Genomic DNA, 22,162 nt, shown 5'->3' on the forward strand with positions numbered 1-22,162 from the left:
GGAGAATCTGCCAAGTTGCTGGACTGCTAACACTGCCAGCCATTCTATATTGGCCTGCTGCTAGATCCATGTGCTGGGCATATGCCCTCTGTTTCTAAATGGATGCCCTACTTGCCTCTTTCTAGCATACCGCAACAAGGAAGATGATGCAATTGTCATGGTCACTGAATTCCTCTTGGCTCATCAGCTGAAATTACAATTAGAATCAGAACGGAAGGGGGAAGAGGGAGGACAATTCTTCAGTCTCAGATGAGAACAAAGATTAATGTTGACTGCCTAGCAGCACAAGCTGCAGCATTTTTTTTTCAACCAGAAGTCTGTCATCAAGAGTTACTGTTGTACCTAGCACAGCAACCTCTTCCAGAAAGCAATCTATACCAACATCTGGAATAATATTTATAACAGTAAATGCTAAAAGACATTAAACATTGTGGAGGGGCTATAAATCCTCATACTTTAAGGTACAAACTACTCTCTCACTACCAGGGGCTAGGAGCAAAACTTTTGTCAGAAGCAGATTACCCCCTTATTGGCAGTGGCAGAGTTTCTGGCCCTTACCTTCGGAAAATCTGGTGGTGGCTATGAACAGAAACAAGACAGGGAACAGATGGGTCAACCAGTTTGATTGTGTTCCTAATACATTACCCTAATCAGAAAGTCATCAACGAGACATAGTATCCAGTAACATACCAGGTGACTTTGACAACTGCCATTTACACGTCACAAGTTTAACCAGACTGACAGAAATGAAGGGAAGTCTTTGATCAGCTCTAAAACCTGTGTGGGAGCATACAGCCGTAGAGTTAGATGTGGCCACTCTGTGTCTTACCTTCTTTCCCATTTTAACAGCTTGCCATAGTTAGAAAGGCAGGTTGGTTCAATGTGAGAGTCTGGACACTGGAACGCCCACATTGGACAGTAAATATGGTGACTTACACTGACTTGAGCATAAATTTGATACCTGCATCAGGCAGGTATCAAATTTATGCCCGATTAGTTATTGCGCAGTAACGCATATGCAGATGCCTTACTGCATGGTAACACTTTAGTTAGTCCCAGGTCAGTCCTCACACAGGGTTAATGTGCTTTAAATGCCCACATGTGTAGATGCCAACCTATTCCTGCTTACTGTGCAGTAATTTACTCTGCAGTAAATTTAAGCTGGTGTAAAATACACATGTAGACACACTCAGTGTCACTCAAATGATGAACTATCTCCAAGTGCTGGAGTTGTAAAAGCACAGAATACCTCTGAAGAACATTGTGTAGGTGGACAAAGTAGAATTAGAGGGTTGGAGCAAGCCAGGAATGTCTAAATGGCAAGCTATAAAAATGAGTAACTATCAAATCATTTAAGTTGAAGAGGCTGTATTTTAAAGAAGCTCAAGTCCACTGAGTGGAATTTTTTTTTAACTGTTTTGCCCTTTGGTAGTAAAAACATAAATACATTTTAGTTCACCTGCTTGTTTAAAATTAAAGTATTTGCTTCAGGCTTCCATCCATTAGTATCTGCTCCTGCCTTGCCTACTCTGCAGTCAATGGGTAACCTACCTGAGTACAGTGAGAGTTTGGCAACCCCATGTGGTACAGAGTACAGCAAGGGACAGTGTGCAGGCTTCTCCTACAGTTTCATATAGCAACAGTTTCATAGAGAAGTAAGGCTGGAAGGGACCTCAAGAGATCATCTAGTCCAATCTGCGATTGTACTAATGAAGTACTGTCTTCATCTCCCTACTATTTCAGTCTTGAGATCCCAAATCAGTTCCATCAGTTACTGGCAGTAATCCTTGCTGTTCCAATCCTGGGACTCCCTGGACTCTGTCCATGCACTTTCACCCACAACTTACACAATCAGATGAGTCAACATAAGACAACCAAAGGTACAAAACCTGGGATGAGATGCTACTGAGCAAAGCAGGTAGGTATTATTTGTTTTGCAATTCTCAGAAGGTAGCCTTTGCAGGCTCTTCAGGCAATGATTCAAAAACTTAGCCCAAGGACAGAAGGTAATTTTAAACATTATGAAGACAGGGCCTAAAAACAATTCACTTCAAAAGTATTATCTGTGCTGGGAGGAACCAGCAACCTGGCACTAATGCTTTTGTCTGGCAAATGGCTAACTCTTGGCAGGTCTGGACATGGTGAAGAGGGAGAATGTGTCCTCTGCTGAGAGGTACGAAAGGTGCAGGAACTGGAAACAGGAACTTCAGATCCTTTTTTATTCAAAAGATGTGGTAGGTGAGATGGGCAGCAAGACTGCAGCCATGACAGAGCCCAGGATGACCATGATATCATGGCTCCAGGCTCTAGAACAGGAAGGAGGAGTGCCAATAAAAGAAAATGGAAAATAGTCTGTTTTTACGTTCCTGCCTGAAAAAAAAGGCAAGCCAAGCTGGATCTGGTACGTGCCTGTGCCAAGAGATCAGCAGTCTCCAACATGCAGTCAACACAGACCTGGTAGAAGGGGGCTGCACATCAATCCTGCCACCAATCATATAGGGAAGAATTAGGGCTGCCTGAGGCTGTGTTAACTTTTCCATTTGAATCCCTAAGAGACAGCACTCTGAGCATCCAGAGACAACTCTAGGCAGAGAAATTCCTAGCAGTGTTGTTCCACTACCAAGCTGCTAGGGAGAGCTGTAAGGAGAAAGCCCCAGAACTGGCAGGATGGCCTTGAACATTCATGAAGTCTCAGAGGAAACTCACAGGTTCTGGGAGCTGAGCACAGGAAGACATGGAAGAGATTCGAATCTGACCCCAGGCCAGATAGAATGGTTTTGCTGGGAGTTCCCCATGGGGAACCTTAAAGTTCCCCTGACCAATTCTGTCTCTGTCGTGAGATGGGACAATCTGGTCCATGAATTTCACCCAAGATCACATGATGCACACGGATAACTTGTTTTTTCTGATACTTTCTTCTGGAAGGGTGTCAGTGCAAGGTGCTGGAGTGGGGCAAGTCTTAAAGCCCATAATTCACGGCCTGAACCACTCTGACCATACATCAATACCTTTCATTTTCACATGAAAAAAAAGTCACATAGAGGGAGGGGCTTTTTGTTGCTCTACTTTGTTTTGTGGCGGGAAGAAGGTTGGAGTGGGGAAATATAAGGAATAAGAGAGGTCAGCCTTTTTCTCTGGAAGCCAAGAACATGCCTGGCGTAGCAGTTATAGCAGCACCTTCTACTAGGAAAAATAAAACCTAGTCTGTCTGGATTCCTCGCCGCTTAGAAGGCAGATCAGAACGATATTCAGAGAAAAAGAAAATCCCAGACTGTTCGGCTTCCGGTGAGGAACTGAAGAAGCGGCCTTCGCAGATCTTGGAATCAGTCTGTATTTAATCTGGCCCTATGTATGCCTTAAAATGTTCATAAATCCAGACTACTGATGAAGGACTGAGGAGAAGATTTATACCTGTTTATAAAGTGCCCTATGTCTTGATATCAAGGTTACAGTTCCTGAGCAGAATGAGCTAGTGAGGATTTTATTAAGAGAGTGCTTTTCTTTCCTGGAAGCACTAGATACTGCACAGACCCATTAGCACTCTTTGTGCAAGGAGCCACAAACCATGGGCATTCTTCATAATTATTTGGGAAAATGTATTTTTTCCTCTTGCATCACTTCTGCTGACATGTATCTATAATTTTTTATACCCAAACATTTTTTTAAATCCTGGTGGTTTGTATGCATTATTTTTCAATATTTAGTTGCCATGATAAGAAGAGTCCAGTAAGTAACCATCCCCTCAGAAATAACCTGAATGTGTTCATCTTCAAGCCATGCTACATGATCTATTTCTCCTTCCTAGATTTTGTAAATAGCAGAGTTAGTTGAATACTGAGGATGGCTACCTTTTATAGCTTGGGGAAGCTGCAGCATATGTAGTTTTGTTAGCCTGTATTTTTTAAAGTATGTCAAAGGTGATGAAAGCTCTCCAGAAAATTACTTCCCAAAATAGAGATAGCCCTAGGGTATATCCATATGCAGCAGGCTGATGCACGAAAATAACATCTTCCTCCCTAGTTCTAATTACTTGGTGCACAAAATACATTACTGTGTGATTTATTTAATAAAAGCATTGAGGAGTCACCATAATGAGCTCCTGCTTTATACTTTCACCTGCAACTATCTGGGTGAAGATCCTGGCATAGGTTACCCACATTGTTTTATATTAATCCTATCCTCAAACAACCTCTATTTTAAGAGCCTCCAGCTGAAGCCCTTGAGCATAGAGCTTTGTAATGTGAAAATACAGAGCCCAGAAGGAGCCTCATCTAGAACTGCAGAGAACAGCAAAGATAAAAAATGAACAGCATTAGTCTACTAGCAGGACATCTTGGTTTTTCTAGACTCCAGGGCCCTCCTCTTTACCACTCAGCACGGGTTATTAACCTTCACTCACACCTGGCTTCTGACTTCTTCCTCCCCCATTAAGGGTTTTCACCTGTGGTTCATTTGCCTAACTAGAACCAAACTCTAAGGCAATCTATTGACACTGTATTTGCCAGACTAGCATTCTTTTAACAGATTAATGGACCAGGCATTGCTACTATACTGTGATTCTCTCCTGTTTGGGGCCTACACATCTTCCCATCTGTAGAAGAGGCAGCAAATATGCACATTCTCTTCCTTAAAGATATAAAGCTCCATCTTCTTTTGGTTTGGTTCCAGCCATAAGTGTCAATCTGGACTCTTTTAAATATAGTATATTAAGCAGCCTACATCTCTACTGGCATAACTGGATAAAACTCCAATAAAGTCAATCAGGCTCTACCCATTTATATCCACAGAGAACTCTGTTGAAGATATCAACATGTGAGAAGAAAGGGTGCTTCCATTATTAACACCTGATCCTATGGAAAGGATTCAATGAAAGAGTTTATAGGTTTTAACTACAGCTATTTTACTCATACTACAGAAAAAAGTCTTGTTCTGAAAAAACAAATATGGATCAGGACCAGAAACAGAAAACACACTTTTATTTATGTGCTTGCCTTCCAATTATAGAGCCAGTACTGCTGGGGAGCTGAACATGCAGGGGAGGTTTTCCACTTGGACACAATTCCCTGTTCCTGTTCCCCTGTCCCATGATATATCGTGTCAACAAAATATATTTCATTCTCATGACTCAAGTCTTGGGTGACGGAAGACGCGATTAGAAATAGAATTATTACTGTAGCAAATGTTATATGATCCTAATTTACAGATATTTCTGAGCTATTCATTGCTTCCTCCCCTTCCCCCCCACTGCAGAACCAAAAACAACGATAAACTTGTTTTTAATTATTCTGTTAATTCATTCAAGTAAGGTGCTGACAGCACTGTGTGATAAAGACCAAGTTTTCCCTGCAGATCTCTTCCAAAGCGCCTAACACCCGGTCTATAGCACCCCTGTATCAGGCCTAGATTTCCTGTACAACTCTGGTAACAAAACTCAGTGCCAAGTTAACAACAGCTGCTAACAAGACTCCTGTTATTTCAGCTCTGAGTCTGGCAAAGGGGTTCCATTGTGCAGAACTGTGCTGTCATTTTGCAATGAGACTGAGGTACAACTAAGGAAATCCTCTGATCTGAAGGATCTTTATCACTTGCATTGTAGGAGGAAGTGATAGGCTGAGATGCGCTCTGGCTGGTTTCCGTTACATCTGGAAATACTGAATACTGGGAGGGAGGTAATTTTTTTCTTTCCTTTTATCTGACCTACTTTTCAACTATTAATTTAATTGCAAATTATCCAGATAGAATGTGTCCACGATGACCAGAAAATGCTTTTGTATTGCTTGACATGCTAACTTAGTTATAACATACTGCTGATCTGTTTATTTTTCTGATCTATCCCACTGGAGAAACCCAGTTCTGTGCAAGCACACACTAGACCTTGATACAAACTGAAAAGGATCCACCACTCAAAAAAAGACACACTCAGAAATGGGTATCTTGGGGCTTGAGATCTTGCTCACCATTGTGCACTGTATGTCCCTGAGCAAGTGGGTTAGCTTTTCTCTGCCTCAGTCCCCTTCTGTCAAATGGGGAAAATGATACCTGACCTCAGGCTTTGAGATGGTAAAGCTTATCCTATGGTTGCAAGCTTCCCCTATGAATGAATTCTTAACCAGCTGACACAACAACAAAAACTGAAGATGTTATTCGATAAATCCAGTCAGATCCCTGCCTCATCTCAATCAACACAGCTCCATTAATTTCAAGAGGCCTGTTTCAGCTGACACCAGCTGAGGCCCTGACACATTTCATTGTATTAAAATGTATTAAAAATGATTTATTCAGTCTTTTAACATGGGAAAAGAAATTGTGTCAAATCGATCATCTGTTAATATTTGGCCAAGTATGATCAAATAGCAGAGAAGAGGACCGGGAAGTACAGAGAGTGAAGCTCCTTGGTTTAAGCGCACTGAATGGTATGGCTTGTGTTTTTCCTTTGGCTTATCCTACTGAATTCAAGGGAGATACTGGCCCACACAGCCAGAGTGTAAGGAGAATCTGACCTTGTAATTACTGTGGTGGTGGTGGGCTATCCAAGGGGGGTGGGTTTCCATCAGTTTGCTATGATGAATTCATTGCTTTGACAGAGCATTCAGCAGCCACTCAAACTAAACTATTACTTACTTTCCCAATCTACACAACAGTGACATTGTTTCAGGCTTCTCCTAACCCAGGAGCAATTTAGTGGCTCAATGTAGCATTATGATTCACAGTACAGCTTGATCCATCTCCTCTGTTATGAAACAGCAGTCCCATTTTGCAGATGGGTAAAGTGAGGCACAGAGGAGCATAGATTCAATGTCACTAGTGAGTCAAGCCAAAAGTAGAAGCGGGAGGGTGCTGATTACTACTATTGAGTCTCACTGTTACAGGAATATCTTCCGAGCTGTCATTTGACTTATTATTACTTGCAGTTGGTTCACTGAGCAGATCAGTTTAGCATTATTGAAGAATTATGATCACTGCTGGTTACATGCTCTTCTAAAACCAAAATATCATTCCTGTGATTTACTGCAGTAAGTCCACCAAATAAACGTGATTGCTCAGCAGCCAACCTCAAACCTCTGGCAAAAGAGTGTACTTCTTACTATATTTGCAAACTCTAGTGTACCTTACCTTCAGGGCCGAAGAAATAGCCTGACTGACTAGTTCCTTATAATTCTTAAGTATAAAGGACAGATAGCATCAAGATTCAGTTCATAGTTAGTAGAGAGTATATCTGCACAGTGTTGCCTTAAGCTGCACTGACTGATCTTACATAATCCTTCTACAAATCCATATGGATGTTTTGTACAGCTACGCACTTTCTACTGTGAAACTTTGTCGCCCAGCTTGGAGAAACAGAACATATCAAAGCTGGAGCACTTATTTGTTACTTCTGTTCATGCTTTGAATGGAGGTTCATTACCTTCAGCTGCTCTTTTGAAGAAGACTTTGCAGCTACCACAGGTGAGAGCTCCGTAGTGGCACCCAGAAGCTTCATCTCCGCAAATCAGGCAAGTCTTCTGTGGTGGAAAGTAATAGTCAATGGGCAAAACGTGGTCCCTTCCAGCCTCCAACCTTCAGACACAAGGAGAAAGAGACAAAACAAAGAGTCAGCAGACAGGATGAATGGACATGAGTTTGTTGCAAGCACAGAATATCATGCTTGGGAGACTGTTCACTGCAAAAACTAGACTCAGAAAACACATATTTATTTATTTATTTGCTGCATTTCCCAGCAAAGGCTCAGGGTAGCTTATAATAAGAAAACAGAATAGCTTACACAACAGGAGAGTGACAAGAGGCCAGAACAACTTAAAAGGGAACTAGGAAATCAACATAAAACAGATCTTCTGAACCAGTGCGGGAAGGGAGTGGGCCTTTTTGGCAGGCATGCCACAAAATTAGCTCTGTACCCTCCCCAAGTGCCACTTTAATCTCCTTCCCCTGCCTGATCTGCTGCTCTGCTTTCTGCTTCCTTCCCTGTGCTCCTTGAGTGATTCGGGACTTTTGATTGTAGCTGTGTTGGTCTAAGGACATAGGCAGGAAAGCTTCTTTGGGTAGATGTGATCTTTTATTAGACCAACTGAGTAGTTGGAAAAAAGTTCTTTGCAAGTTTTTGGGCACAATCACCCTTCTTCAGGTATAGGAAATCTCTGCTGTTCTGAGACACCAAGGAATGAAAAAAGCTAAAAATGTGTCCGGATGTCAGTAAAAATGTAAATAGGTGGAAATTAGGAAAACAAAAGGTAGAGCGGAGAAAGGAGGAGGGGAAAAAGTGTGTGTGTGGGGGGGGGAGGGGAGGAGCGAGGAGAAAAAGTGGGGGGAAAAAACCCAAAGGTGAGTAGGGGAGACTCTATAGTAGTAGTAATTCAAGGTAGAAAAGAGGCTGTACTTTTTCACAGACAGCCTCTTTTCTTCCTTGAATTGCTACTACTGTAGAGTCAGCATCCCTCCCCCCCAGTCCCACTACAGCCTGGAGCTGCACGCCTTGCCACACCTCCCTGCCACTGCCAACAGTGCACAGCCCCAGTGCGCCCTGTGCTCACTCTGGATTGACCCCAGCAGGAGCAGAGCAGCCAGACCATGCACACAGCCCTGACCTGGCCCCCGTGACTGCTCTGCATTGCCATGCTGAGCTGCCCTGTGGCTCCTCTACGCTGCCCCTGCTGCCCTGCAGAGCAGCCCAGAGGTGGTGGTGACAGCACAAGGCAGTGCAGCGTGGGCTATGCGCAGCTGCTACAGGAAGCACTGGGCAGTGCTGAAGGGGAGGGGCTGCTTTTCCCCCTTGCCGAGCACGTTTCTGCCTCACCGGTGCTGCTGTTGCTGCAGCCATTCAGCATGAGCAGGCGAGTTTGCAGCAGCTGCAGGGCAAGTCAGGGCTGCACATGGGTCCTCGACAGTACCACAGGGTTGGAGCTAGTGGCTGCTTAGAAAGGTAGTCCAGTGCGAAGCCGCCCCAGCCCCACTGTGTGCCCAAGGGGTAGCAGGATGCACCACTGTGGGACGATGCCTGGGCCAGGTGGGACCAAGAGATCTGCCGTGAGCCGGATAAAGCCCCTCTGCAGGCCAGAACCAGCTTGTTGACCATATTTTGCCCACCTCTGGTTTAGGATTTCATAGGTCCCTAAACCAGCACCCTGCTTTCTGCCTGGAAACCTACTGAGATCCAGTGCAGACTCTGGAGCTATGTGCTGTCCCCATCGGAAGGTGAACCACTGTGTTTGCTTCCAGACAATTTTCATCGGCAGCCCTACGTAGATGGGTCACACATCATTCAGCAAAGCAGCAACAGCGGAGCTGAACACCCACTTTAGCACACACCAGTTTCATGCTGATGTCATCCTGCTAACTAGTGGAGTTATTCTTAATTTACAGTGTGAGAATGAAACCAGACTTAGCCTCTTTAAATCACTCTTTTCATGCCTAGGGCTTACCAGATGGCAGGACTGGCTTTAAGGGACTGAAGAGGAAACACTTTATGACAGGCTTTTGTAATGCTAATGCCATTATGGCTTCAGCACTGAGGCTCATCTGATGTACTGGGTGAGTCTACACAAGATGCTAACTGCACTGTGCAGTAGCCTAATTTTACTGAGCAGTAGCGTGCAGGACAAAACCCATGCTAATATACTACTGAGCAGTAGTAGGCTACTGCAGTTAGCATCACTAAATAGCTGTGCACCAGCGCTACTGTACGGTAATGCCAGGTACTGTGCATTGATTTAGTACTTGGTTATCCAAGTACTAAACTAAATGCGCAGTAACTACAGCGCATTAATGAACCTATATGTGTTCAGTGTGTTGCTGGGACCCTGCACTTTCTATAGGCTACTTGGACCAAATCCACTGAAGTGGGTATTGTTTTACTGGGGATGAATTTGGCTTTTGGATTTTTCATTTAGACCCAATTGCTGTTTACAATACAGTCAAACCACGTGCATGCAGGCTATTCATTTTTAACTACTTCTTCATCAACACTGCTGCTAACTCAGAAAGAAGAGGCCTTTGCTGTCCTCAATGCAGGTTGCAAGTGTGCAGCCTCTTTGTGGCCTACTGACTAGCAGAGCCAAAGCCCTACTCCAAAAATTAAACCTATGTTCTCTCACATAGTAGCAGCAAGGACTAATCGTTGGCAAGGGGCCAAGGTGGGTTGTTTATGACCATATTTTATTAACTGCTGAAGTTTCTATTTATACCACAACATTTCTGCCACTGAATTGGTACGTTCAGTGAAAACTATCCCTATTTCCTGACTAGCATATCAAAACCATAACCTTAAAGGGGACTGGACAGCTGAGTAAAAAGCAATAAGATACAGAGCATTTTGTCATGGGTCGTGGGTATCAGCAGTGACCAAAGTTCATTGTGGTATCAGGCTAATTCCTACTAGGAGTCATAAAATACTTCACAAAAACTCAGCTGTCATCACCACTAACTGGCTCCCTTTGGCCGCTCAGCTGACAAGCTAAAGAGTGAATAGGCCAAGGGAAATGAACTCTTTTCTAACATACAAAGATAGCCTCAGCTGGGAAATAAGGCAAAGATACCTCCCAAGGAGAAAGAAGTGAATGACAATGCTGATGTTTTCTACACTGAACCTACCAGCAGACAGAAGGTCTCAGTTACAAGGGTTGTCCATCCAACATCTTTCACTTTTTATATGCCCTCAAACCCTTTATAAACCCTAGTCTCCCACATACACATGAAATGTAGTATATTGCTCTTTTAAAATATGACTTCCCCAAAATCATAAAGAAAATAACAGTTAGCCGCCCTGGTATAGCACTTTGCTTTGAATTCACTCTAATCACAGACGATACAGCTATAATTACAACTTTGTTTGAAAAGGCAGGACTTGATTAGAAGTGGACTTAGAGCTCACTGCACATATGCATAAAACACTTGAACCAGTGGGAGCCTTTCCTTTAAACAAGACTATATACTATTGCAGAGATCTCTAACAGCCTGTTGGAGTTGGTCCCTTCAACAACACAAGGAGCTGGACATTATCTTTGAAACTTTCCTCCTCCAAACACCCTTCCTCCTCCCTAATACCCTCAAAGCAGTCTGAGGAATTATGCCCTTCTCCATATCTATGTCTCACTTTAAATGCCCAACCTCTCTCTGGAAGTTGCAATTGACCAGAAAGCTCCTAGGAGTCCAATCTATCAGTGATACTTCTTAAACATCCAGGAAGGACTGCCATCAAGAAACTCTTCCCTACCACTTCATGGGTTGGAATGTTGTTCCCTCTGCACTGTCAATGCACATCAGCTGGGGGAGCTGGAAACAGGGAATGGGAGTCAGACCTGAGTTTGTAGAATATTCAGACTGTTCATGGATTACCAAGGTCATTTAGTTTCCCCCGTATTTTTGTTACCCTGCACCCCCACCACCCATTTTGGCCATGATGAGTTTAGGCCAGTGGTTCTCAACCTTTCTGGACTCGAGATACCCCTCACTGGACTTGAGGCACTTCTTCCTCCATAACTTTTGTGAACTGAGTGGCACCCAATTTCAAAAACAAATTTATATATTACAGTCCTTACTTGCAGATGGGCCAGGCAGGAGGCTGGGGGGAATCAGCCAGGGAGGGATTGGTCTGAGCCTGTGCTTCTCTGGTTAGCTAATCTCCTCACATACTGAAGCACCCTTCAAAAGATCTGATGGCACCCTGGTTGAGAATCACTGGTTTAAGCTATGCTCTCTCTCTCTGGGCCAGGGCCGTGGTCTTCTGTGTGCAATACAGGGGACGCATAAAGAGTCTTCCCCTACTCACTCAAGAGCCCGTGTAAGTGCCGGGCAGAATCAAAGAACTAAGCTGTCATGCTCTAGGTTATTAGAATAAATATTAATTGTAAATTGCTTCCAATATCAGCCCCATTGTATTAGCCAAATAATGTTAAATAACCGTAATATGGAAAGGGGCATTACATTTTGAACTAAAAACAACCTGCCTTTCCTTCTAGTATTACTGTGAATAAATGATAGAGATAAATCAAAACAGAACAACAGTTTACTAAGGAAACAGAAGACAGCTTGAAGCTCCCAATGAACTAATAATAAGCAATATATGTTTCAAATGTTCTGAAGCTCTCTGGATTTTCCCACTTCCATGCTCCACTGTTCTTGTAACTTATCCAGATGCTAGAGCATATGAACACTCACAGCCTGTCTACAACTGAAGCTCATCGTGGATTCATTCTATATTTATCTGCAATGGGACTGGTTTGGCCAGCCTTTGTCCATTGTTCCCATGTGTTATCAGAATAATGGTATTTCTGCACTTTTGTATTTAATTCAAGAGTACCGAGGAAAAACTGTCATATAAGAGGTTTAATTAAGCTAATACATGTGCATTATTTGCATATTCCCTTTCCCAAGTATCCCCATATGAGTTTCAACTCTTTATAACTAAGAATTGATTTATCTTTGCTGGGCTTATTGCATTATCAATCATGAAATAAGGGAAGTCTGTCCTTTATATTTTGTTCTATGTGTGTTTCACACCTAGTCAGGCAAAGTAGGTTGTTACTATTAGCATCTTCAAAAGCTAGAATCTATATCCCTTATTTCTGAGTCCCAATTTGATCAATTAGGCAACTCCTATGTGTAGGGACCTACTTAAATCACTTACGGAAACCACAGAAAAAAACGGTTTCCATGATCACTGTGAAAAATGGTGTTTCCTGTGATTTTGTGCAGAATCACCTGAAAAAATAAAAGCTTACCAGAATACAGTGGGGCAATTCCTGCAGCCATAGAACATATGGTTTGAGAGACAGCTACTGAGAGGCTAAGCTAGTGACATAGACTCAGTGAAGGTGCCAGTCAAGAAAGCAAAAGGGTTTTGGCACCACCTTTTAAGAATCCTGGCGCAATGCTGCAGCAATGCTGCAGTCTGAAGATGAGTGATTGGCTTCTCAGCCAACCGGCAGCAAGGTGGGGCTTGCTGTGAAAAGACATCAAAATCAGCTCTGTGCCCCATGAGCAACCTGTGGAAATGCCTTCATTTTGCTGTGATTTAGGTGGGTCCCTACCTATGTGTATAATCTTCAAGATCAGTAACTCTTATGCCTCATCTAGACAGGAAAGCGTTACTACATATAGTGACCTAGTTATACAGGTATAGTTGTACTGTTACAAACTGTGTTGTGGGAATGCTTACTCCAGTACAGGAGTGTCTTTTTTCAGGTGAGCTTACACCAACTTAAGTGAAGTTGCAAGAAAATAACTCTTATTTCAATTTAAATGCATCAACACAGGTGTATAGACGAGTGTCTGAATTATACTAGTATAACTATTGGTGTAAGCTCACATCAATTTAAGCACCAATTAAACCGACATCATTAAATTGACATCAATTTAAACCAATTGGTTTAAATCAAACTCTTTTGGTATTAGCTTAGAAAAAAAATATTCAAGTGCACAGGATTAATAATCGTTTTCAGCCTGGAAAAATGTGGGTCGTGGCATTCCCCAGGGTTCATGGAAAGCTCTCTGTCCAAATTTGCGGAGGACACCAAATTATGGGGCAAAGTAAACACACTAGAGGGCAGGGAGTGGATTCAGGCAGATTTGGACAGGTTGGGAATGTGGGCAGAACAGAACAGGATGCAGTTTAACAAAGATAAGTGCAAAGGGCTACATCAAGGGAGAAAGAATCACCAACACACCTACAAGCTGGGAAGTGAGTTTCTAAGCAGCACAGCAGCAGAAAGGGATCTTGGAGTCATAGTTTACTCCAAAATGAACAAGAATCATCAATGTGACGAAGTGGTAAGTAAAGCCAACCGCACTCTTGTATGCATTAGAAGGTGTCTAAGGAGATGATACTTCCCCTCTATGTGGCATTGGTAAGACCAAAGCTGTAGTACTGTATCCAGTTTTGGGCACTGCACTTCAAGAAGGATGTGGATAACCTTGAGAGGGTTCATAGGAGGGCCACTCGTATGGTTGAGGGCCTGCAGGTAAGATCCTACAAGGAGAGACTGAAGGACCTGAATCTCTTCAGCCTCCACAGAAGAAGTCTGAGAGGGGATCTTGTAGCTGTATACAAATTCATCAGGGGGGGGAGGAGCAAGAAATAGGGGATACTCTGTTTACCAGGGCGCCCCTTGGGGTTACTAGGAACAACGGCCATAAACTGACAGAGAGCAGATTTAAATTAGACATTAGGAAAAATTTCTTTACAGTGAGGGTTGCCAAAATCTGGAATGGGTTTCCAAGGGAGGTGGTGCTCTCCCCTACCTTGGAGGTCTTTAAGAGGAGACTAGACAAGCACCTAGCTGGTGTCATCTGACCCCAGCACTCTTTCCTGCCCAGGGCAGGGGGTTGGATTCGATGATCTACTGAGGTCCCTTCCGACCCTAAAAATCTATAAAATCTATGAAATAACTTATAGGCTAGTTTGCTTTCAGCCATAAAACTGATCTTTCTTAAAGGCCAGTATCACTGCCTTTTGGCTTTCGTATATTTTGTGCCCCAATTTTCAGAAACATGAACATGCTTTTATTAAAACTTCACTCTTAAGGGTAAGGATGAAATCCTGGCTTGGTAAATAGTTAACAGAGTTTTGAAATTGACTTCAACTGACTTCCGACCAAGATTTCACCCTAACAATTTATGGAACTGACTTACACTTAGTTGCACTACTGTAAATCATGATCCTCTGAAGCCAAATGAGTCATATAAATATAACCGAGATCAGAGTAAAGCTGCAGTCTGCTTTCCTGCCTATCTGATCTAGCTATCAGTTATCCTCCAGGAATGTCGGTCTTCATGACAGAACAACATAGAATCCTCTTGAGCAGCAGCTGACGATCAGACCCAGTGATCCTACTCTGCGTTCCAAAACTAAGTTGCACTTTTCAGCAATTTTCTCTTCTTTGTAATTAGATGTGATAATCAGAAGACATTGTTCCATTGCCTGTTTTCTTTAGAGGACTCTGACTACTCTTCCCTAACTAACTGGGTAAGCAGTCAGTCTCTGAAGTGCTACCTTGCTATAATTTCTGCCTGGTTTCAGATTAACATGGCTACCTGCCTCTATCCTTCCCTAGGAGTCTCAGTTTACAAGGCTGGAATTTTGACATGTAGATTAAATGGGATGAAAAATGACACACTGCAGTATATCTGCCACAGTTCATCATGCATTCACTGAGGCCACAAGTATTTTGTTGTCTTCCTACCCATGTCACTCTACTTTCTCCACTTTGTTTGCCCATTCTGTCTTCCACCTGCATCCCAACTATATAGATAGCCAGCTCCCTGGGATAAATAAAGGCTGCTTTCTCTGAAGCACATCTGTACAGTGCCTAGCATAATGGGGTTTGATCCTTATTCTATGTGCAGGCCCTACCATTATACAAATATGAATATTAAATATTAGCAATAGTGGCACAACAATAGTTTGCTGCTCCTCTAATAATTCGTTCCATTTCCTCTGCCTCATATAGAGTCTGGCATCAGAAAATTACTTAAGTTATCCTTAGCAATGGTTAAATGCTTCCTCCCCCTGCCCTAAAGATTCCTTATAGAAAAGTAGTAAATCTGGCGCTTTGTTTACTTCTCCCTCTGCAGCAATCATTACGATATTAATGGGAATGTGCCAAAAATTTAGAATATTTTTGTAGCCTAATGGCTTCAAGCTACAAAGCAGGATGATTGAGACTGGAGAGGCATAATCCAAACCCAAGTTGCCAGATGGTAAAAATAATAATTTCTCTGCAACAGAGAAGGGCATTTGTGTATACACACTCCTGCAGGTGTGTATGCATGTGTTTTTTTGGAGAGTAACTTTTCCATCCAGTACTCCAGTGCATTATAGTTCTCTAACTGGCAGGTTAAAAACACTGAGTGCTTACATCAGAAATGAGGCTAGTATATCATGAAAGCATATTTACATCTGTAACTACATGGCAAAGGTAGAAAAATGGTGTTCCTGCCAGCTGGAACAAGACACCGGAGCAGGATGAATCAACCAGCTGATACACATCTCATATTTGGACAATATGTGTGTATTTGCACATGCAGATGATACCTTCATCAAAGTGCAAGTGATACTTGAATGACAATTTTAAGGTATGTAGGCAGCAACCCCTGTAGATGACTTAAAAGGGAACCCCACCCTACTGGGATGAAAGGAGATGAGCTAGCTCCAACTCTGTTCACTTTGATCAGAGTAAACCCTCCCACTAGCAAGTGCCTAAATAACAAGTAGTACCCATGGGGCATGTCTACACGTGCATTTAATTGCACCTAAATTTAATGAACATTTAACTTAATGCACATTAAGCAACTTTAGGCAGGTGCCTACATGTGCAAGCATTAAAGCACATGGGGCATTTATACACATACTTTTTCATTTGGTGATGCACTGGAGATCTGCTGCTTTGGGAACAGATTCGATTAAACGAGTCTGCTTCACCTGTGAGTGGACGTGCACTGAGCTACACCGTGTGCAGTTGTATAAGCGGCGAAATTCATGTCAGTGCACAGAAAATGGTGGTGGTGCACTTTTGAACTAAAGCACCTCCAAGGTGTTTTAGTTCAGAAGCGTGCTGTCATTATTTCTCAGCACTGATCCGCATTTCACTGCTTATACAACACAAGTGTTACAGTGCTGGGTGCTTTTCAAAGCACCTGGAGCTGTGGCACTTGCATATGTAAAAATGCTCATTAACGCTGTGCGTGTGGACTGACTTAGGACTAAAGTTAGTCCCAAGTCAGTCTACACACACAGTGTTAATGCACTTTAACACATCTAGATGTGTGTTAATACACTTTAACTATTCGTGCCTAAATTTGATACCTACATTTACAAATTTAGGTATCAAATTTAGGCGCAAATAGCCTAAATTTCCCATTTTAAGTGAGCATTAAGGGCATGCACGTGTAGATGCGCACCATTAATGCACATTAACTTAGGCTAATGTGCATTAAAGCGTCACGTGTAGATGTGCCCACAGGTCCTATGCCTCAGAGTTAAACAGAATGAACTGGCAAACATAAAGCTCACGCTTTGTTACCTAGCACTTTTCCATTAAGTGAGTGTCTCTACCATCATTTTGAGGCCATCCACTGCACCATGCTATCCTCCTCCAAGTACAGAGACCCTTGCTATGGACTCTGCAGTTTGAAATATGTATGGCAAGTGTCACAGCAACTTGTAAACCCAAAGAAGGAAGATAGTGTAGTGCAAGCAGACACAACTTGTGTAGTCATGACGTGGGGCAGAGATTCCAGGCTTGGTTCATGACTAGAAGGCCAAGGTCAGAGCTGCTCACAAGGGATAACGGCTTTCAGAGAGGGATAAAAAACAACTTTGTTCTCTTTCTTCTTGGCACAGGATGGGGACACAGTGTAGTGCTGAAAGCACTCGGTGGGGGGAGTGATATACTACAGCATATAGCAAATTCCTAGAGTAGGAGCTATTTACCTGGCACATGTTTGCCAAAAGTTAATTTTATCAAATAGTCCAGCTTTCATAACACACTCAGGATAAGATGAATATTAAGATGAATATTAAATCCCTCTCCAGAGCTCATACAAAAAAAATTTCCATCCACATAATAAAAAGCACAACCTTTTCAAGAACAGCCAGAGCACAAAGATCTGCAGTTCATCATATGTAGTTTCAAAGCTCCTAAAATCTTTTCCCCCTCCAACAGTCAAAATCCTGTGATACTTATGATGCACCAAGAAAAAGTATGTTTACTACCCCACCACATCTGTGTGGCCCCTGCACTTCATTCCTAGCCACCCACCATCTTAGTCAGAACAACCTTTTCCCTAATGCACTTCATCCCCTCCATGCAATTTGCAATGGCTGGAACTACTTGGATCTTAAAACACAACTACCCAGTGATCTTAAAGGACAAGTAATGCAGTTATGTTTGATGTGATCAAACTCCACTGACCCAAAGTTCCCAGTGTTTCATTGACTAAGTATTTGAACTGAAGTGTATCATTATTTAAAAGTGCCTATTGGGAGAGGATGTATTTCTGGATGGCAGAGAGGGCAAGAACATTGAAATGGATTTTCAGCTTCATCTAATATATAGGGGGGGGGCAGGTACAAACTCATGGGTAAGCCAAAAAGGAGTTCCAGGATTTCAGGGTTGCACACCCACCATGAATCATCCACCAGATAGGAACACTAATGTGGTCTTTTGGTCACATACACTATTGAATCTCCATCCTTGCAGGTTTTTAAGACCTGCATAGATAAAGCCTTGGCTGGGACAGTCCTGCTTTGAGGAGGGGTTGAATTAGATGACCTCCTGAGGTCCCTTCCAACCCTCATTTTCTATGATTATATGATTACATTTTCAACTGAACGCTCTGTAAAAGGAACTTCATGCCAATGAGTGTGCAAGGATAAGGCTAAGTAAGGATCCAAGTTCCAATGCAAAGAACAGGTTTAGGTAATCCTCACATCTTTTTTACATTGGTATTTGACTGCTGATGACACCAACAAAAGCAGGACTGAGTCCTTACCCCACAGTCACTGAGTTGCTTTGATTTCAATAACAAGTTTTGCCTGGAAGCATAAAAGCATTCCATTCTTTAAAATGCTTTTAGTAGTTTAGTCTGTAAACACACAGTTTTGAATATTGAATTTTCTCTTTTCTAACTAGCTTTGAATATGTTTCCAAATTGACTGTCCTTGCTTTCATGTGTGGCTACCAGGAGTGGAAGTAGAAGATAACATCTCTTAGACATCAGTAAGCACGGTATGCAATGTGAACAAGAGGGGCACGTCCATAAAAAACACATCAGAGAACACAGTCTTCATTCTGAGCTCAATAAACATTAGCAGGATTCATGGAGGAACTTCCAAATTGCCCTCAGAAAGAGGGCAAGGCAGATCCAGCACAACTTCAGAATGAAGGATACCAAGAAGCAATGACAGCATCCAGCTTTATAGTTGATACAGCAATTCTTGCTACATAGGTAACCTAGAAGATTTAGAATCCCTCACCCTGTCATATTCACACCCTGCTGTGTAGGAAATACTTGAACAAACCCACTGTAAAATACTCTGATTTGAACTTATTTCCCCCCAAATTTCTCTACTTTACAAACCTTTGGCCCTATGTTATCCTCCCTGTACATTACAGGAATAATGCCTCTTTGTCATTATCAAAGGAATCTGCATTATAACACATTCTTTTTTCATTCCTGTGCTTAAATGGAAAATCAAGTTTTTATAACCATCCTGGGGAAAAAGTTTTTAGCCGAGACCTCCACTTATGTGTATCACTCCCCCTTTTTTTTTTTTGCATGACCTATGCCCATGTGGCTAGGGACATCCTCAAAAAACCTTCTAGCCCAAGGAATCCATCCCAGAGGTATATACTTTGGAAGAATGGAAAAGGGCTGTAACATCAATCAAACTAATAGGCCCCAATGTTCAAATTTTGACTGTAACTATAATCAGTAATGCTAATTCTTCAACCAACTTCTACATGGAGCATAAAGAAGGGAAAAAAAGGTTAAAAGGTTGAAATGGCAGAGACATATATTTCCCCACCTAAGAAACAGTCGACTTAGCACATGTATAACAGCCTTTGCTTCACACATAGACCTTCTCTGTTGAACAGCATACTGTGCATGCCCATAAACATGGGGAAAAAACCTGGTTCAAAATCTTAAGACCTCTACCCACTGAATTCCAGGCAGCGGCTTCAATAGATCACTGAGGAGAGAGGAACAGATGACATATCTGATATAGAATACATCTATGAAGAAAATCAGTCTCAAGTACATCACAATATGACGTAGGACTGACACCTGAATGAAAAGCACTTGGACTGACAACCATGAGGTCAGCAGAGCTGTGGACAATATTGCTCTGGTGACTTGGGAGACACCTGGAATCTCCAAGGACAAGACCTTGGTGTCTTTGGTGCACAGAGAGCCCTACTTATCTCCCACGGAAACAATCTGTCCTGTCTAATATCTTCTAATTTCATTTAACCTGCACCATGATCCTCCACTCTCAACACCAATTACCATGGCAACAAAAAGAACATGTGACCGTAAAGAAGATCACAAGTAACAAGATAGCTTTAATTTATATGTTTATGCCCCTGAACAGCACTGCCAAAACAACAGACAGAGCACTGGCTTAAAGAACATACCAAAACCATTCCTGGGCTGCTGTTTTATTTTGCATTGTGCAACAGGGTTGAATTATCACTTAATAGCATACTTCTCTTATGTACCCAAAAACTATTTCATCTCCCTTGTAAAATCATTAGCACTAGCAATATTTATCTAATGATTTTGAAGAGAAGACATAAGCACCTCTCAGGGAATTACAAAGGCTGGCTACAATGTAAACACCTCCAAAGGTAACAGGGGCTACCTATGTCAAAAACCAGTTCTAGAAACTCTTCACTAAGGTATGTGTCTAAGCCACTGGTGTCAGTGGCATGACTTTCATAAGATAGCTTTTAATGTGATTTGCAGAATTTCACTCACTGGATGTGCCAATATTGGTCTCAGTTCTCCTGGGTGGCAAGATTCATGTGTAGAAATCAGCATGCAACAAGAGGCCAAAGCTTCTCTCTGCTTATATCCTTCATCTGCTTACAGGCTTCTAACATTTCTGCTATGCATAGATCTTAATACCTATGCCCCACTGAAAAATTGTCAAAATGGCTTCTGTTCGTAAGTGTAAGATCTAGTGGCAAAAACCCATTAAAGTTAAGTGAAGTAGTGTAGCACCAAATAAACATGACCACAGCCCTCAAGACTCTAGATATGGAGGCAGTTTGATAATAAGAAAAGAATTATCACGAATAGCTTATGAATACTATTATGACAAGTGCCATCTGAAAATGCAGCAGCTTCTTTCCATTGCTTCCTATGATTCTGGTATAGGTAAGCATTGGTCATCTCCATAGCTACTAGAAAGGATCAAAGAACCATTCCTGCTCTCTTATGGAATGTGGAAACTGGAAACATCCATTTGTTGCTCTGTAGGATTGTTGTTGCCCACATGTAATGTCAATACACACCAAGACTATGGATAAAGAGCAAGTTTGAACCGGCTGTGAGCTTGACGTGATTAACCCAGTTTCATCAGGGCTAATCAGCAAAACAGATATTGCCAGTAACGTGCGGTGAGAGTCCAAGCTTTGGGATAGGGATCAGCCAAAACCCTGTCATGTTGCTGAGCAACCTGTGCCAAATGTGATCTACACTTAACTTTGCTCATATTTTCCTATCCAAATATGACCCAATGATAGACAATAGATTCCTGCTGAGGAATATGTTGATTTCTCCCCTCTTTGCCCCAGAAGAGCCAAAGCCAGGCTGCTAATCCAATATTGTTCCACAAGAGGAGCTCTCTGGACTGAAAACATAATACTCATTCTGGAGAAGAATTTTGCATGCCTGCAATTCAGGTCTATGCAAGGTGCTTATCACCACACAGACTTTTTTTCCCATGTAGCGGAAGTGAAAAAGAGACTGTATCCTTCTAAATGTTACAGGTCATTAACAGACCTTCCAGAGTAAACTGATTTAAGCCCAAGTTATCAAAGCATTCAGTTTTAATCATATTTTAAATCAAGACTGACTTAACTGGAGCAAGGCCAGTTTAAAGCAGCCTAACATCTGCCCCAAACACATACATACACAAATCACTTTGTCAACAACTTAAATGTCCTGCCCATGATGGAAAGCAACAGCTGTTTAATCATCACAGCAATATTATACAACCTGTAGGGCAAGAGGTGAAGAACGATGTAAAACATATGCAACTTGAAAATGAATGGGGGAATGGATGTTATAACACCTTCACTCTTCAAGCATCTCTATATCACCAGCATCAATTCCTATGTGTTAATATGAAAATGATGGGGTCTTGTGAATTCAGGTTGGGCTGTTAATACAAAATATGTAAGAGAACAATCCAGACTGACCAGCTGTAGAAAACTGGTGCTCTTGGTTTCACCTTCTGATTAAATTGCTACCAGTTTTGCTAAAGGAAAAGAGCATCTGTAAAATATCATATTGTTATATAAAACAATTTAGGAAAAGCAAGGCACAGAATTCTGCAAGAAGCAAGATCCAAAATAGTCATAACATTATTTAAGTTAGGCTTGTCCATTAAACACATTTTCTTGAGAGTCTGACCATCTCTATTTCCCTCCTGAAGTTCCTT

At 42.1% G+C, this 22,162-nt stretch overlaps 1 protein-coding gene across 2 annotated transcripts in view; it reads right to left on the reverse strand.

The window, feature by feature from the left end:
- AR (androgen receptor) overlaps positions 1–22,162 on the reverse strand; it is a 107,648-nt gene that overhangs the window by 53,119 nt on the left and 32,367 nt on the right. For both annotated transcript variants that reach the window (XM_059732769.1, XM_019487877.2), the window contains exon 2: positions 7,406–7,557. In XM_059732769.1, the coding sequence (XP_059588752.1) occupies positions 7,406–7,557 (152 nt within the window). The remainder of the gene's footprint in view (positions 1–7,405; positions 7,558–22,162) is intronic.

The sequence above is a fragment of the Alligator mississippiensis genome, chromosome 8 (assembly GCF_030867095.1).
Source record: "Alligator mississippiensis isolate rAllMis1 chromosome 8, rAllMis1, whole genome shotgun sequence".
Taxonomy (NCBI): domain Eukaryota; kingdom Metazoa; phylum Chordata; order Crocodylia; family Alligatoridae; genus Alligator; species Alligator mississippiensis.